At 36.9% G+C, this 19,332-nt stretch overlaps 1 protein-coding gene across 2 annotated transcripts in view; it reads right to left on the bottom strand.

Annotated features, from left to right (window-relative positions):
- Positions 1 to 19,332, bottom strand: part of DTNBP1 (dystrobrevin binding protein 1) — a 128,881-nt gene that overhangs the window by 92,461 nt on the left and 17,088 nt on the right. For both annotated transcript variants that reach the window (XM_060308690.2, XM_030881382.3), the window contains 2 exons: positions 15,191 to 15,251; positions 5,968 to 6,100 (listed from right to left, as the gene is read on the bottom strand). In XM_060308690.2, coding sequence (XP_060164673.1) covers positions 5,968 to 6,100; positions 15,191 to 15,251 — 194 coding nt within the window. The remainder of the gene's footprint in view (positions 1 to 5,967; positions 6,101 to 15,190; positions 15,252 to 19,332) is intronic.

Below are 19,332 nucleotides of genomic sequence, written 5' to 3'. Positions count from 1 at the left end.
CAGAGAACTTTGAAAACATTAAACAAGATGGTACTTTGTTATTAGTGTATCAAATCAGGCCCCATTACCAGTGAGTTAAAGCAGAAGAAGCAATGGAACTTTTCCATTTTAACTCTTAACAGGCTTGAAGTCAGTAATAAAATACAGAAGATTTGTATTGATGAACATAAATCTTCTTCCCTTTTTATATTAAAAACTTTTTAAAAACCTTTAAATAATAATTATAAGCATATATATGGTATGTATTCTGAATATTTTATATTGAATTTAAACGGGCAGAAATTTAATCTCCCCATCACACCCTGCTCATCTCCTGTTAGGAAACGAGTTGCAGACATGAGTCAATCTGGTAACCAGACTTAGAATGCACGTACATAAAACACCAGCAGGCCTCCGTGGACACAAATATACCTTTTTATAAGAAATTCCAGCCTCACCATTTTGCTCCCTATAACAACAGCATATGTCTCATTTAGTGATCAGCGGAAAAGATGGGTGGAATTTTATTGGGAAAAGCCATTTGGGAGAGCCTGACAGCTGTGCAGGAAAGAACGTCACAAATCTTTGGGAGGAGACCATCCCAGAGGAAGAGCCATTCTGTTTGGAATTTTCCTTTGTGCCATTTGTTTCGAATACATATTATCTGTAGTGTAACCACTGACAGAAGAATGGAACAGCACGTTAAAGTTCGTAATTTCACACTTAAATGAGTATATTCTAGCAAAAATAATTAGCCTCAAGGAACAAAGAAATCTTTGACTGTAAACCCACAGGTCACAGAGGCTGGGTACTAAAGGACCACAAGAGTCTTCAACAAATACTTTCATTACTCTTTGTGTAATAAGGTAATGATGGTATGATAATAAGGAACTTTAAGAAATGCATTAAAAGCCATCATGGAACAAATGAGATCTGTGTAGTATATACTAAAAGGTGTCGAAAGAGAGTTAATGAGTCTCTTGAAGGGTCTAATCTCAGAACGTAACCTGGACAATAAGATAACGTATTTCATGAAACCCTAAAAACGGACAGTCTCTCTGCTAGATGCACTCTCAAACTCTGTACAGAGAAAGCAAAACAGGTTAGATCAAAAGAAAGATGCCAGCTCAGTATAAGTCTGTCATTCTCTTACAGCACTTTGTTATCTAAGAATTAACAGAATCATCTGTTCTAGACAAAGGTAACAGTCTTTTTAAGTAGGTCATACAAAATAAACTAAGCAATAGAGATAACTCAGAAAAGCCCTTGACATTTTAGACTTCAGTATAGGAATAGGATTAGACTACCCTCTAGTGGAAGTTCAAGAGAATTCAATAAATACTTTTCAAACATATGACCACTTTTATGACAAAACGCACAGAATAAGAAAGGGTACAGGATGTGGAGGACAACATTCCCTTTTATCCTTACACACTGTCTTTCCATGTACAGAATACTACATTGCTGTTCTCACCACATTTCATGCTATGGTTTTACATTCTATTTTGCAGGACAAGCTAAATTACGTAACATCCATCCAAACCCTTCTGTCAAAGACAATGGATTTGTAAATTTGCAAAGGCCAGAGAGACTCCCAGTAGAACGTCAGCACCCTGGTGGAAGCTGCCCGGTCTTGTTCACTGCTGTATCCCCAGAGCCTACAAACGGCACGTGGCACTCAGCAGATGCCTAATACACCAGGCACTGTGCTGAGTGCTTTACACCCATCACCTCCTTCAACCCTCCAACTACCCTACGAGGCAGGTACTCTCACCCTCAATTCTGCGAGCAAACTAAAGCTTAGAGAAGTTATGAAACCTGCACGGGGTCTCACAGTTAGGAAGCTGTGGAATTGACACCCAAATCCAGATCGGAGAGTCAGTCCAACAGCCCCTATTTTCCAATTCCCAGCATACCTCTATCATTTCTTTTTTAAATGACAAGCCTTACCAGTAATTATCTGTTACACAGGCTTTTGTAAGATGGATGGATCACACCCCATTAAAAAAAACATGAGTAGATTATCTGTTCTTACTTAACTCCTGAGGGAGTATGTAATCAGCAGTCATATTTATTAAGCCATAAGACAACACAGCTAAAAGCATTATCAAAGGTTCAAATTGTCCACATCATATTAATCCCTTATTCTTTAATAAGGGCAGACCCTCTAGAGAGCAGGACAAGACTCAAAAGAATTAAGTAGCCTGGGAAATGGAGGGACTGACCGGATATGGTATTAGATTTGACAGTGAAAGGGTAAAAAGTTCAAAGAAGCTAAAAGAATCCTAACATATAGGTCAGTTACCATTTTCTTCTAAGTTATTTTTATTTTTTATTATTGCTTGACTAAACCTTGTAATATTGTATCAAGGTATTTAGGTGATGATACAGAGTATTTGGAAGCTACCCAAAAATAAAGGAACCCACAGTTTATGAGCAAGCATTTAAAACCAAATGATTCGAATACCTAAGAATGATCCATAAACTCATTAAGATGAATTCGCAAAATACATCAGTGATACAGACATATATTTATACAACCTACCAGATTTGGCTTCAAAATATTTTCCTGAGACAAAGGCAACAAAAGCAAAAATAAACAAATGGGCCTATATCAAATTAAAAAGCATTTGTACAGCAAAGGAAACCCTCAACAAAATGAAAAGCCAACCTCCTAAATGGGAGAAGATACTGCAAATGATATATCTGATAAAGGGTTAATATCGAAAATACATAAAGACCTCACACAACTCAATATCAAAACCAAAAACAATCTGATTAAAAAATAGGCAGATGACCTGAATAAACATTTTTCCAAGGAAGCCATACCGATGGCCAACAGATACATGAAGAGATGCTCGACATCGCTAATCATCAGGAAAATGAGAATCAAAACCACAATATCATCTCACACCTGTCGGAATAGCTATTACCAAAAAGACAGTTAACGAGTGTTGGCGACGATGTGGAAAAGAGGGAGCCCTCGTGCACTGTTGATGGGAATGTAAGTTGGTGCAGCCACTATGGAAAACAGTATGGATTCCTCAAAAAATTAAAAAGAGAACTACCATAGGATCCAGCAATTCTACTCCTTGGTGTTTATCTGAAGACAATGAAAACACCAGTTAGGAAAGATACATGCACCCCCATGTTCACTGCAGCTTTAGTAAAAATAGCCCAGATATGGAGGCAACCTAAGTGTCCATCAACTGATGAATGGAAACAGATGATATATAGATAAACGCAATGGAGTATTACTCAGCCATAAAAAATAACGAAATCTCGCTATTTGCAACAACATGGATAGACCTGGGAGGGTATTATGTTACGTGAAATAAGTCAGACAGAAAAATACCATATGATTTCACCTACATATGGAATCTAAAAAACAAAACGAATAAACAAAACAGAAAAAGACTCACAGATACAAAGGACAAACTGGTGGTTGTCAGAGGGGAGGGCAGTGGGGTAGCTGGATGAAATAGGTGAAGGGGATTAAGAGGTACAAATGTCCAGTTATAAAATAAGTTAGTTATGGGGATGTAATGCACAGCAAAAGGAATAAGTCAATAATACTGTAATAACTGTATTGTGGCAGATGGTTACTACACTCACAATGGTGATCAATTCATAATGTATATAAATGTTGAATCACTATGTTGTACACCTGAAACTAATATTATGTGTCAACTACACTTCAATGAAAAAAAAAAGAATCAAATTATTTGGAAGTGACCATCTAGAATAGGACTTCAGAGAATCCTTTAGCTTTAATTTGCCTTTAGTGGTCAATGTTCTCAGATTAGTAAAGAGAGAAAATTCAAGCGAGCATTTGGGAAGCCTGCTTCATTCATTTAAGAAGCCAAAATGCAGTTTCTAAAGAAGACGGTATTATGTCACTAAGTATTATTTTTTCAGGATATTAGAATCCTAATTGAGAATGAAAATACAGTATATTCTCCCTTAAGAAAAACTTATATATACTGCATGTCCTAAGCAGAATTAACTATGAAAATAATTAGAATTGTGGCAAATGCATTTAATCAGAAGAGTGGTATCAAACAAATAACATTTATAAACAGAATTTACTCTCAGCTGGAAAGAAAAGGGGGAATGGTATCAGAGGTGAATATCTCTGCAAAGATATACATAACCAATGAAAAGCAAGCGACTCAGAGAGATACAGGAAGAGAAGCTAAAAAGAAAGTGGCTAAAAGGAATATTCCAAATATCTTGGAGGCTTTTCCCATCAGTTAGTTATCAAAGCCTTGAGAAGAATCATTCCTATACTTGAAAGAGGAAAATAATGTGGAGGGCCTTCCTCCTAAGACCCGGAATCTCTTTTCCACACCCTGCCTTCAGAAATAACTGAACACTAAGGCCAGGGTTTCAAGAATGCAGTTCATGAGGCCTATTGACAGCTGCCACCCTAACTGCCTCATCCCTCACTGAGTACATCATCATCGTGACTGGGATCCTGGATTCACACCTTATTAACTGTGTGACCCTGAGCAAGTCACAACCTCTCCAAGGCTAACTTTCCTTAGCTGTAAAGTGTGATAATAAAAGCTACTTCTGCAGGGATCTTGGGAGGATTGAAAATGTTTGTAAAGCGCCTAACAATCTCTGACATATAGTGCGTGCTATAAACATTAGCTATTGTTATCAGCAATAGCATTCCAAATACCATTCGTGTCTATTTTATTCACACACACACGTTTTATGATTTGCTAATTACTTGCTTTGTAAATCAGCTTTATTTTGCTTTCAAAAAGGCAGTACTGAAAAACAGAAGAGATGGTGGGGTATCCTTACCTCCTTATCTATTAAGACTGGGTCAGGTTATCAGCTCAAGAAATTCAACTCCTATGTAGATAACCCCTACCTCTTCACTAAGATCTTAAGCTTGGTTAGAAAATAATAAGCCACAATATTATCCTAAGATGTGGCAACTGTCAAGCATAAAAGTTAATTTTCTGGGGCTTCCCTGGTGGCGCAGTGGTTGGGAGTCCGCCTGCTGATGCGGGGGACACGGGTTCGTGCCCGGGTCCGGGAGGATCCCACGTGCCGCGGAGCGGCTGGGCCCGTGAGCCATGGCCGCTGAGCCTGCACACCCGGAGCCTGTGCTCCGCAGCGGGAGAGGCCACGGCAGTGAGAGTCCCGCGTACCACAAAAAAAAAAGTTAATTTTCTGAATATAAACTCAAGAAATAAATATCAGCATAATTCATCCCAATGAAAACAACAAAAAAATATAAATTTCCACAAGGTATAAATTTAGCCAAACAGGTAACCTAATTTAATGAGGGTTTGATCTCTCATCAGTTTAAAGAGGAAAAAAAAAGCATATTTCAAGACATGAAGCTCTGAGCAGACCTAATTTTAAAAGCAACAACTTCCAGGGGCTTCCCTGGTGGCGCAGTGGTTGAGAGTCCGCCTGCCGATGCAGGGGACGTGGGTTATTGCCCCGGTCCGGGAGGATCCCACATGCCGCGGAGCGGCTGGGTCCGTGAGCCATGCCCGCTGGGCCTGCGCGTCCGGAGCCTGTGCTCCGCAACGGGAGAGGCCACAGCAGTGAGAGGCTCGCGTACCGCAAAAAAAAAAAAAAAAGCAACAACTTCCAGAGTATATCCTTTAGTCGTAACAAAGCCACCCCAATCCTTTTTATTTCCTACATTTACACTTTTAAACAGAGACCTAAGTAAAGTCACAGAGACCACCCTGAGTCACTTTAAAGAATCAACAAAATTATGTTTTCTGAGCAGAAATGAGGCAGAAAAAGTTGGTGGTATACTTTAGAAATCACTTCTACACTTTAAATCATCGTTTTCTGTCAAATCATGAGTTAATCAGAATATGAAATTAATTAGAACTATTTCCCCCCACATCCTGTTAAGCAATAATTTAATGTAGTCTTAGAAAGCTTTGGAATTACACCAAATTATTTTCATTCCTAGAAGTAATGTGCAGAGGCAAACATGGAACTTACTCAGACTTGCCGTCAGGGATTCTAAATCTGCCTGCAGGCCTGGAAGCTGCCGAAGCTGCTGCTGTAGCTCTATCAGGCTCGCCTGCTTCTTCTCCCAGTGCGCGGAGAGCACCACCACCTCGCTGTCGACCAGCTGCAACACGGAAGAGGCGGGTTAAAGTAAAACCAGACCGCAGGCACAGAGATTACAGCCAGCATAATGAGAGTCAGCCCACATTACCTCCAAAAACCCTCCAACTGAGTACAGACAACAGGAGACTCTAAAGAGACTGGAGCTGTTTTCTTTCTGAGAAAACAACCACCGTAACATCCAGTGCAGAAAACCTCGAATTACAGCTTTTATCAGTGCATCTTAACCCAGGAAAGAGAAAGGTCAGCAGTGACCTTAGAAGTCACTTCTAACTATACCCTATTTTTAAGTAAACCATGTATTTGAAAATTCAAATCTAGAAAAAATAAAACAAAAAACGACCACGAACAACCAAAAAGAAAACAAACAAAAACAAACCCAAAACATAATGAATGGGTAATTATTTGTTTTACAAAAGGAATTCTTTTAAAAGCAAAGTTCCCTAATGCATTTAGAATATATTATGATTCAATTTCCATTTAAACAGGAACACTCACTGCATAAAGTAAGATAAATGGTACTTGTCTACGGAGGAATTACTGAGGCTATTGATCAATTCCAGCAAAAGGAGAAAAGGATTTATACTAACAAAGAAGACGTTCGGAGGTGAAAGGTTCCCAACAGCAGGGTGGTGAGATGCCAGACTAGCCTAAAATAATTCTAACTTGTTTTCCTGAAGACTGTAAAGACAATGACAGACAGCGGTTTCTCCCAGTCAATTTTGTTTTGGTTTTAACATGGTGAGAGAGGAAAGGACCTAGAATAAGACTTAGGAGGAGCATGGAGAGGTTATCTTTTCAAAACATCACCAATAATAAGAACTGTGAAAGATACCCATATTTTATACAATAAAGACTTCAAAATTCATTATATAAAAGAAGAAAGTGTATTTGAATTTTATATGTAAAATCAGAGTTCATAGTTAACTTATATTAAAAAAGGGGCAATTTACGCATCCCAAGATTAAGATTCTTTAAGAGCTGAAACATGAATACAACTGATTTTTACTGAATCTCACTAAAGAAAGAACTTTTAGAGGAATAAAAATATCAAAATAAGATACAAAATGATTTGCATGTGGCGCTAGATCATTTTAGCTTCCACATTTTAATATTCTAGGAATTCACAACATTGAAATAAAAAAATTAAGCTACAATAAAGAGGTTAGAAAGCTGCCCTGTTTCCTCACATTATCCCCACTTCACGCACACCTCCCTATTGTCAGTCAGCCCACATTAGAGAGGTAACCACATCGTCTCACATACGAGCCTCAGCTGAGCTGGGGAGGTGACACCAAGCGCTACTCCAAGTGCATGTCTCATTAATTCTGTATACTTCAAAATGTCCGTGCCAACCGGTTTTGTAAAGATCCTGAAGAGGAGTTTAAAAGATACTGAGCATGGCTAACAGACACAGCTGTGATGCAATAGTAAGGAAACTGGGCTTGCAACAAGGATCCGTGCCCATAGGGTTCATCTGTAATATCCAACAAGTTTCTACGGACCGCCCGCTCTTTGCCCGGCACTGTTTCAGGCACTGGAGAGACCATGGTGAACAAAACAGAAAAAAAGACCCCTGCACTCTTGGTGCTTTAGTCTGGTGTAGGTCTCACAAATTTTCTTAACTGCAGTTTTTAAATTCTAAAAAAGAAAAAATAATTCCTGTATCACAGGGCTGAACTGATGATAAGAAAGATATTTTTCCTGGTACATGGCATATCTTTTAAAAAGTTTGTTAAATCTTAATTACTCTGGTTAATTATGTTAAAAATTTGAAAAATCTAGAATAAACAATTTTTAGATATGAACCATTTCTTACTGAAAAGTAAAGTGAAACATACTTAAGTATTAAAACTTAAGTACAGTATAGTTCATGTCTTCCACAAAATTGAAAATTATATTCTGTATATAGAATATAAGAAGCGTGCACAGAAACTTCAAAAAAAAAAAAAGAAGCGTGCACAGAAAGAATATATCAGAATACATCAAAATACTATTTTAATTTAAAAGAATGGGATGTTGAATGGATTCTCAGAAATCATTATCAAGTGTAATATAATAATACTAAAACATTTTGAGCATTTCTATGTGCCAGGCCCTGTGCTAAGCAATGTACATATATTATCTCATTTAACTACACAGCAACCTTGTAAACAGAGCAATATTACCACTTCCATTTTACAGAAGAAACCAAGGCACAATGAAGCTGAGTCACTTTCCCAAGGGCCACAGAAGACCTAGATTCAATCCCAGGGAATTTGACACTTAAGCCCATGCCCTTAATTGATATTCTAGGGATTGTGTATAAGGGGACATGAAAGGAAGAAGTGAAAAGCTAGCAAAAGAAAAGGTTCTGAAAAACTGTACTTCAACTTTACTTAATAAGAAATGAGCTATCTCCAGAAGGCCAATTTTTCTCCTCCAAGTAAACAGTTCTGAATAAATCCAGATTTAACACCAGGAAATCAAGTTTAAGTAGCAAGACAAACCCATAGTTTGGGTCTGTTGCCCAAATTACAAGTCATTCCAAAATTCCTTCTGGTGGACACTGAAGTTAGGAGAACAAAGAAAAAGCAGGGACACAAGTTAATGGGTAACATTAGGACCTTACTTTGTATAAAACAGTTCTGTGTTTTGGGGGCATTGTTATTTCATGTGATTTTCAAACAACTTCGGTAAGCAGTGTAAGTGGTGTTATACCATTTTATATGTGAGGAAACTAAAAATAGAGAGACTCCGTTTATCTGCCCAAGGTCAAAATGTATTACTGCAGAAAGTAGGCATTCCCACACCCAGTTTAGTTCACTTCCCACCACAGGCAAAAGAGATCCAACCTGGAACACAAAGAGAGTGAAGCATGCCTAATTTAAGCAGCTTATGCACCAAATTGTTAAAACATGAATCTTAAAAGTTCAATTTGAAGGCAAATATTTCACAGTAATAAAAATTATAAGCAAATAATGCACTGGAAGTCTAACTTAAAAAGGTACCCTCAGAATCTAACACCTAAGTCACTATCAATTATGTACTCATTTATACATTGCTAAGGGAGGGAAAAACAAATCAAAAAACTTGTTAAAAAAGAAAAGAAAAAAAAAAACTTGTGGAAAATGTCTAGACAACAAAGTTACCATTGACCAAACTGTTTTCTAAGATATTGCTTTGAATTTTAAGACTATATAGTAAGAATTAGCTTTAAAGTAATTGAGTATAAAATAATTTGTCAAAGAAAACTGAATTGTCCTTAGGTATATTTGCCCTGGCAGGTTGATACTCTTTGGTTAAAGGCCACTAAAGACACATGAGCATGGCCTGACAAAACAAACACGTGATAAAACACTTTGCATGTTAAAGATATACATTTTAAATATTTACATATGTCTCAACAATACGTCAGAGAGCTTTTTGGTTTTTTTTTTTTTTTTGCGGTACGTGGGCCTCTCACTGTTGTGGCCTCTCCCGTTGCAGAGCACAGGCTCCGGATGCGCAGGCTCAGCGGCCATGGCTCACGGGCCCAGCCGCTCCGCGGCACGTGGGATCTTCCCGAACCGGGGCACGAACCCGTGTCCCCTGCATCAGCAGGCGGACTCTCAACCACTGCGCCACCAGGGAAGCCCCTCAACTACTTTTATTCAAAATTACATTGGAGGTTCTACCCACTGTAAAAAGACCTGAAGAAAGACTGGTAGGTTTTTCTTCTTCCCTTCCATCTACACAAAACAACTCCCATCCCAGAATGCAAATTATTAGAATAAGAGGATTTAGCAAGATGATTGACCATGGGATCAAAATACTACAAGTCAAATACTGCAGGTTTTGGTAGATATTAGGACAAAAGTTAACTTCTATTAGAAACTTGCTAAAACGTTTTACTCTGAATAATTTTACTGAATGTATTTTCTGCATCTGATGATTATGTATTTTTCTCTTTTAATTTGTTAACGTGATCAACGGCATACAAAAGATTTTCTAATGTCAAACCAACTTTATAATCCTGGAATAAATCTGGGGTGTTTATGCCTGGCTGGATTTGGTCTGCCATCACAGCCATGTATACAGCAGGATGTCTCCCAGGTAGAATGCCTCTTGCTTATCATCCAACATTCACAGAACAAGCACACATACAAACACATACACAAAGTTTTGGCTCACAGTTATATAGGAAAACTTTACATTTACGCTTGATACACATTTTATAACAATGTGTGAGAATATTCTCAAGTGAAATTTCAAATAACATTGGTAGAATATGAGAATCACAAGACGGTACAAGGAGCCCATCTATAAAGGAGAGGCAAGCCCTGCATACTGTGAGTGTGGATAGGTCACGTTACTACACACGAGGCAGCTGTTTGTCAATGAGTGTATCACAGGTTTGGTAAGCAGAAAGCTATGTTTGAAGCACTTTACTACCTAACAGATTGCTACCATCTATAGACGTTTTGCTGGTTGTATATATATATATTATAATATATTCTTAAATATATTTAAGAAAGTTGGTTGAGGGCTTTGGGTGGACGTGTAACACATTATGACTTTTGCAATTTAGAATGTGACAAATAGGTTCCTGGACAGAGTGCTGGCACAGAACATCTGATTTCCAGAAATAGGTTACTGAAGTTAAGTGAGAGATAATGCCTCCATTTTGCTTGTAATTTTTGTAACTGTATTCATGAATGGGACTGGGCTCCAATTTCACCTTCTCATACTTCCCTTGTTGGGGTTCAGTATCAGTTATTCTAGCCTCATGAAATGAGCTGGGCAGTTTCCCCTTTTTTCACTTGCTGCAGGAGTTTGTCTAACATTGAAATGGTAGTCTCTCTGAAAGTCTGATAGAACTCTCCTATGAAACTTTGTGGACCTGGTGCTTTCTTAGTGAAAAGATTAATCACTAATACTGTTTCTTTAGTGGCTATAGGACTATTCAGGATTTGTACTACTTTTAAAATTGGTTTTAGTAAAAATTTCCAGGGTTTTTCCATTTTGTCTAAGCTTTCAAATTTGTCATAGTTTTTCACAAGCTCTTATCTTTCACTCCGCTGTAGCTGTAGTTATATTCTTTAATTCTTAAAATTATTTATCCTTCTTTCCTTGCTCCATATCAGCAGACATCTATCTACCAAATTTTATTAGTCTTTTCTAAGAACTTGTGGCTTTGTCTGGCTTCTATTGTATTCTTTATATTCTATTTCATTTACTTTTTTCATCTTTATTATCTCTTTCATTCTTCCTTCATGATTTATTCTGTCCTCTAATTCTTAGGTTAGATTAGCTCACTGACTTTCAGTCTAAGTTTTCCCCTATAAAATTTCCCTCCAAATAGTCTTTGGCAAATTATACAATTTATGTGTAGTAATTATTATAATTCAGTTCTATTTAAAACTTTTTAGTATTATTTCCTTCTTTGAACCATAAATTATGCATTATATTTTTTAATAGTTTTTTTTTTTTTTTTGCGGTACGCGGGCCTCTCACTGTTGTAGCCTCTCCCGTTGCGGAGCACAGGCTCCGGACGTGCAGGCCCAGTGGCCATGGCTCATGGGCCCAGCCGCTCCACAGCATGTGGGATCTTCCCGGACCGGGGCATGAACCTGTGTCCCCTGCATCGGCAGGCGGACTCTCAACCACTGCGCCACCAGGGAAGCCCTTTAGTAGTTTTTTTTAAAAATAAATTTATTTTTGGCTGTGTTGTCGTCATTGCTGCATGTGGGCTTTCTCTAGTTGTGGGGAGAGGGGGCTACCCTTTGTTGTGGTGCGCGGGCTTCTCATTGCAGAGGCTTCTCTTGTGGCAGAGCACAGGCTCTAGGCACGTGGACTTCAGTAGCTGTGGCATGCGGGCTCAGAGTTGTGGCTTGCGGGCTCTAGGGCGCAGGCTCAGTAGTCATGGCGCACAGGCTTAGTTGCTCTGCGGCAAGTGGGATCTTCCCAGACCAGGGCTCGAACCCATGTCGCCTGCATTGGCAGGCTGATTCCCAACCACTGCGCCACCAGGGAAGTCCCAATGCATAATATATATTTTTAATTGGAAAATGTATGGAATTTTCAAAATTGTTTTCCTATACTGACTTCCAGCTTCATTTGCACCAGGATCAGAGAATATTCTGTATGACTTGATTTACATGAAACTTGTCAATTTACATGAAACTTGTTGAGAACCGCTTTGCGGCCCAGTACATGGTCAATTTTTATGTGTCCAGGTGTGCTTTGAAGAATCTGTATTCTGTATTTGTTGGGGCAGATTCTGTATCTGCCTATCTGGTCAAGTTTGTAAATCACATTAGTCACATGTCCTATATCCATACTTAGTTTATTTGGGTTTTTTCCCTATCAATTAAGAGGAATGTATTAACATCCCCCCATTTTGATGATAGACTTATCCATTTTTCCTTATAACTTGTCTTTTACATACGGAGACTTACTAGACACACAGGTTTAGACTTTTTCCCCTTAGGGAACTGAATCTTATAGAGCGATCCTTTGTTTCCATTTAATTCATTCTCATTATTCTAGTTTCTTCTACAGGTTTAAAAGATATACACTATTTCTGTTCTTTAGTGGTTACCCTTGAAATTCTGCCCTCCATATTTAACTTTACATCTAAGGTTAATTAATATCTATACCCTCCCCATTAATAATGCAAGGGCTTTTAAAATACTTGAACTCTGATAATCTGCCTTCCAGATTGCATGCTATTCTTATCTAGCATTTTTGTTCTATAATTTTTAATTCCACAAACTAGATAACTGATAGAAATACATAGTCACTGTTTATATTTACCTACGGTTTACCATTTTCTTTGCTCATTATTCCTTCCTATACCTGAGACCTACCTCCCAAAATCATTTCTTTTATCCAGAAATACATTTTTTAGAAGTTCCTTTATTGGACAACTGTTGATAGAAAACTATTTTTATCTGAAAATGTCTCACTTTGCCCTCATTCTTGACAACAGTTTGAGAAGTCTAATGGAAACTCATTCATTTGTAAGTGATCTATCTTTTCTCTTTAGTTACTTTGAGATCTTCTCTTTGCCTTTGGTGTTCTGTAGCTTCAACATGATATGTCTAGGTGTGGATAATTACTTACCTTGCTTGCTTGTAATACTTTTTGGATCTAAGGATTTACAGATCTCATTTCTGGAAAATTCTCAGCCATTTACATTCTCCTACATTGTCTTTCCCTCATTCTCCTTCCAGATTATTAGATATATTAAGCTGAGCTATATGAAACTGTAATTTTACAGATCAAAAAGGTCTCATATTGGTAATCTTACTTGGTTCAACCTATAGACCTTTTATAACTATTTTTTATTAACTCCTCTTTCATATTTTCCATTTTCATATCTCAGAAATCCTTTCTGGGTAATGTCTGACTTTATCTCCTACTTCAATGTACTCTTTCCTCAGCTATAGATACCTGCTGTTAAGCACATCCTTTGGGTTTTTAATCTCAATGACTTTTAAAAGTCATGTTTTAAAGTCATGTTTCATACTCTCTTATTCCTTACTCATTTTCATCCATCTTTCATCTCTCTAAAAAACTTTGTATGCTCCTATTTAATTGTCTATATACAAGAGTGCAATATCTAAAGTGCCTTACAGGTCTAAATCTTACTCTTTGGTTCTCGTGACTCCAACTTTTGGTAATATATTTCTTTGTGAGTTTGCTAATCTTTGGCAGGGGGGAGGGGGGTGGTTAGGGGATGAATCTGTGGGAATCTTGAAGGGCCTGGGTTTACAAGTTTCATCCATGAAGAACTGGTATTTGTTTCTGTTGAGTGTCAAAGACACAGTCACCTGTAGCCTTTTCATTTCTTAAGTTAGTGGTTCCTTGATCATGCAGGAAGTATAAACTAGAGCCCAACACTCATGTGAGCCCAAGACCATACAAACAAATCCAAAATGGAGACTATATTTATTCCAAGTTGTTATGAAGACGAGTTTCCTTGTTGTCTCCTTTTGCCAACAAGTAGCTTTTCTTTCATCTTTTCTTTCTTTTTTGAAATGTCCTAGATTACCCTTTCACCAAGAGATGTAGTCACTTCAAATATCCAAGAGCTTTATGCAGGAGTCTTAGACTCAGTTCCCCATAGACGAAAATCTCCTGTCACCCAAATCTCTAAAGCTTTTGTTTTACTATTTGACCCCAGCTTCCATGTTATTTTTTTAACCACTCTCATTTCAGTTCCCTGGAGTTTTTGTTTGTTTTCTGCCTTTAGGATTTCCTTTAATTTTTGTACACTTACTGCATTTAAAAATTAAAAAAAAAAAATCTATCCAGCATTTAGGTGTTTTACACCTAAAGGGCTTTTCAAAGTATCTAGTCTGCCTTACTAACAGAAACCTATAACCTTCTTTTTCAGTAATTTCTAAGAGAAACATTAATGTCTAAATGTTATCATATGTATTACCATGTTCTGTACATGTAACTACTACAGTTTCATTAATTAGGTAAATGGTGAAGTCAGTCTAAATTAATTAAAAGTCAGAATCACAGAAGTTTTTAGAAAGAAATAATGTTTGATTGCCATCAATAACACAGACTATATTTCATCTTGGCTAAAAAAGCTTTAAGTACATATACCAAATAATTTTAATTACAAGTCTCTTTTATTCATTACACACTCTATAGAGCTAGAAAATAGGTTGTTCTTCTAAGTAATTGAGGTTGACTCCTGAGATTTTTATATTTATTTACTAATAAGCAAATTAATGCTTTTAAGTAGACTGAGCAAAGTTAAACTTTTGCCCCCCAAAAAAGGAATTCTTAAATAGTGAGTAGAAAGAAATGACATAATTTACATAAACTGCAAAAGTATCAGACTCAAATTCAAAGCATTATACCTGGATGAACCAAATATTTACTTGCAACTCTAGAATAAAAGTTACAAACTCTCTAAGCTAACTAAATTACTTGACTGAGAAATTATGAAAAAGTGCTTTATTTAGGGAGTTTCATAATCCACTACTAAATTAAATTTCTGATATCCTGCAAAACGTTTTAACAAAACTACAAATTTAATTTCTTAAAAACTAGCATTGAAGACTACAAAAGGATATTTTCCCCGTGAGTATAAGATTAGCCGATTCTTTACCTCGCCAGCACTTGCGCATTCCTGGGCTCTTCTGTGGAGTGCAGCCCACGTATCTTCATACCTAAGAAAAGCAAAAAATAATTCAAAATACAAACCACACATTAAAAAAATTCTACCTATGTATACGTATGGCTGATTCATTTTGCTGTGCAGCAGAAGCTGACACAACATTGTAAAGCAACTGCACTCCAATAAAAATTAATAAAAAAAATTCTACCTAAAAATGAACCTGTTACACCCTGTGGTGTCGGAAAGGAAAGCTCAAAAAATAATGGAGACACATTGTAAACACACAGAAGTCAACTTCAAGGGGCTTCCAATTGCCAAATCTGGGACAACCTGAGCAACAAAACAAATAATGGTAGAAATGGGTTATAACTCATGGACTAAAACCAACAGCCATGAGTTCATAGTGATTTAAATAAACAGTTGAATGGGGCAGAAGGGAAAAATTCTTCCTTGCAGTAGAATTCCAATTAATAATGATAGAAAAAATGAGAAAAATAGAAAATCACCATTTGGTAAACACAGTACTAATTATTTCAGGCAAGAATTCTAATAGATGCTAAAATTAGTGGGTGAGAGTATAAAGAGAAACAGGATATTTTCATAGTCTCTAAGTAGCTCCCCACAGGATACTTATTAATTTAAAAGGGGGAAACAGTATTAAAGTGCAGAAACCTGGCAGACACTTCCTTAACCAAGTGGTCAATGTTAACATCAGCAGTAAGGAGACATAGCAACATCACGTGCCTACTGATACAATGCACTGGAGGACACAACATTATTCTTCTGTTATTCTCACCATAAAAGCACTAACTTGAATTTAATCATGAGAAAACAGCAGATAAACCCAAAATGAGGGATATTTTGCAAAATAACTAGCCAGAAATAAACCCATGCATAGATGGCTCAATTACTTCACAACAAAGGAGTCAAGAATATACAACAGGGAAAGGAGAGTCTCTTCAATAAATGGTGTAGGAAAAACTGGACAGCCACATGCAAAAGAATGAAACTGGACAATTATCTTATACCACACCCCAAAATTAACTCAAAATGGATTAAAGACCTGAATGTAGGACCTGAAACCATAAAACTCCTGTGAAAAAACATAGGCAGTAAGCTCCTCGACATCGGTCTTGTGATGATTTTTTGGATCTGATACCAAAAGCAAAGGCAAAAAGAGCCAAAACAAACAAGTAGAACTACATCAAACAAAAAAGCTTCTGCACAGCAAAGAAAACCATCAACAAAATGAAATGGCAACCTACTGAATGCGAGAAAATACTTGCAAATCGTACATGTAATAAAGAGCTAATACCCAAAATATGTAAAGAAATCATACAACTCAATAGCAAAAAACAATCTGATTAAAAAACAGGTAGAGGCTCTGAACAGATATTTTTCCAAAGACATACAAATAACCAACAGGTACATGAAAAGTTGCTCACTTCACTAATCATCAAAAAGTGCAAATCAAAACCACAATGAGATATCACCTCACCCTTGTTAGATGGCTATTCTAAAAAATACAGCAAATAATAAGTGTTGGTGAGGATGTGAAGAAAAGGGAACCTTTAGTATACTGTTGGTGGGAATGTAAACTGGTGCAGCCACTATGGAAAACAGTATGGAGGTTCCTCAAAAAATTAAAAATAGAACTACCATATGATCCAGCAATCCCACCTGTGGGCACATACCCAGACAAAACTATAACTTGATAAGACACGTGCACCCAATGTTCACAGCAGCACTACTCACAAGAGCCAGGACATGGGACCAACCCCTTTGCCATCTGCAACAACATGGATGGACTTGGAGGGCATTATGCTTAGTGAAATAAGTCAGACAGAGAAAGACAAATACTGTATGTTATCACTTACATATGGAATCTAAAAAATACAACAAATGAATGAACATAACAAAATAGAAACAGACTCACAGATGCCCAAAACAAATTAGTGGTTACCAGTGGGGAGAGTGAAGAGGGGGAGGGGCAAGAAAGGGGGAGGGGATTAAGAGGTACAAACTACTATGTATGAAATAAGTAAGCTACAAGGGTATAGCACAGGGAATATAGCCAATAATTTATAATAACTTTAAATGGAGTAAAATCTATAAAAAGTTTGAATCACTGTGTTGTACCCCTGAAATTAAAATTGTAAATCAACTATACCTCAACAAAAAAACTTTAAATAAATAAATAGAAAACAAAATAAACCTGAACTCATAGGTACAGAGAACAAACTGGGGGTTACCAAAGGCAGGGGGTGAGGGGTTGGGTGTGGGTGTGCGTGTGTGAGAGAGAAATGGGTGAAGGTGGTCAAAGGTATAAACTTGTAATTATACATAACATACAGCACGGTGACTATAGTTAATAATACTATATTGTATATTTCAAAGTTCCTAAGAGAGTAAAACATAAAAGTCCTCATCACAAGAAAAATTTTTTAAACTATGTGTGATAATGGATGTTAAGTAAATTTATTGTGGTGATTATTTTGCAATATATACAAATATTGAGTCATTATGCTGTACACCTAAAACTAATATAATGTCATATGTCAATTATCTCTCAAAAAAAAAAGTTCAGGCTTAAGAAAAAAGAACTCAAATCAACAATCTAACTTCACAACTTAAGGAACTAGAAAAAGAACAAACTGAACCTATAGCTGGCAGTAGGAAGGAGACAACAAAGAGAACTAAGAAAACAATTCCATCTACAGTAGCATCAAAAAAATTTTAGGAATTAACCAAGGAGGTGAATACTTGTACAATGAAGACTACAACATATTGCTGAAAGAAATTTTAAAAAAGACATAAATAGATGGAAAGATATCCCACGTTCATGGAATGGAAGACTTAATATTGTTAAGATGTTGTCAACAGCACCCAAAGTAATCTACAAATTCAGTGTAATCCCTATCAAAATCCCAATGGCATTCTTTGTAGAAGTAGAAAAAAATCCATCGTAAAATTCATATGGAAGGTCAAGGGATCCTGAAAAGCCAAAACAATCTTGAAAAGAAGAACAAAGTTGAAAGACTCACACTTCTTGATTTCAAAACTTACTACAAAGCTACAATAATCAAAATCAAATAATAATCAAAACAGTGTGGCACTGGTATAAAGGGAGACATATAGGCCAATGAAATAGAGAGCCCAGAAATAAACACTTGCACGAATGGTCAAATAATTTTCGACAACTGTGCCAAGATCATTCAGTGGGGAAACGATAGTCTTTTCAACAAATACGCTAGGGTGCTGGGAAAGTGGATATCCACATGCAAAAGAATGACGTTGGACTCTTACTTTAACACCATACACAAAAATTAACTAAAAATGGATCAAAAAATCCAAACATAAGAACTAAAACTATAAAACTCTTTGAAGAAAACATGGGGAAAAGCTTCATGACATGAGATTTGACAATGATTTCTTGGATATAACACCAAACGCACAGGCCACAAAGAAAACAGACAAATTGGACTTAATCAAAATTAGAAACTTTTGTGCGTGAAAGAACACAATCGACAGATAAAAAGGCAACCAATAAAATGGGAGAAAATATTTACAAATCACATACCTGATAAGGGATTAATCTCCAGAATATACAGAAAACTCCTAACACTCAACAACACAAAATCACCCTATCCAAAAACAGGCAAAGGACTTGAATAGATATTTCTCTAAAGAAGATACATAAATGGCCAATAAACACATGAGAAACTCACCATCATCAGTCATTAGGGAAATGAAAATCAAAACCACAATGAGATACCACTTCATACCAATGAGAATGGCAAAAAAACCCAACCAGCCAAACAAAAGACCCCCAAAACAAGTTTTGGTGAGAATGTGGAGAAATGGCAACCAGAGAAATGTGCACTGCTAGGGGAATGTAAAATGGTGCAGCTGCTACGGAAAACAGTATAGGGGTTCTTCAAAATATTAAAGTAGAATTACCATATGATTCAGCAGTTCCTTTTTTCAGTATATACTGCCAAAAAACTGAAAGCTGGGTCATGAAGAGATATCTGCACACCCACGTTCATAGCAACATTGTTTACTCTAGCCAAAAAATGAAAGCAACCCAAATGTCCATTAATGGATGAATGAATAAGCAAAATACGGTACAT

This window comes from Globicephala melas, chromosome 11, assembly GCF_963455315.2.
Source record: "Globicephala melas chromosome 11, mGloMel1.2, whole genome shotgun sequence".
NCBI lineage: Eukaryota > Metazoa > Chordata > Mammalia > Artiodactyla > Delphinidae > Globicephala > Globicephala melas.
Note: the sequence above shows the minus strand (reverse complement) of the source record. Positions and strands in the feature narration are given on the sequence as shown.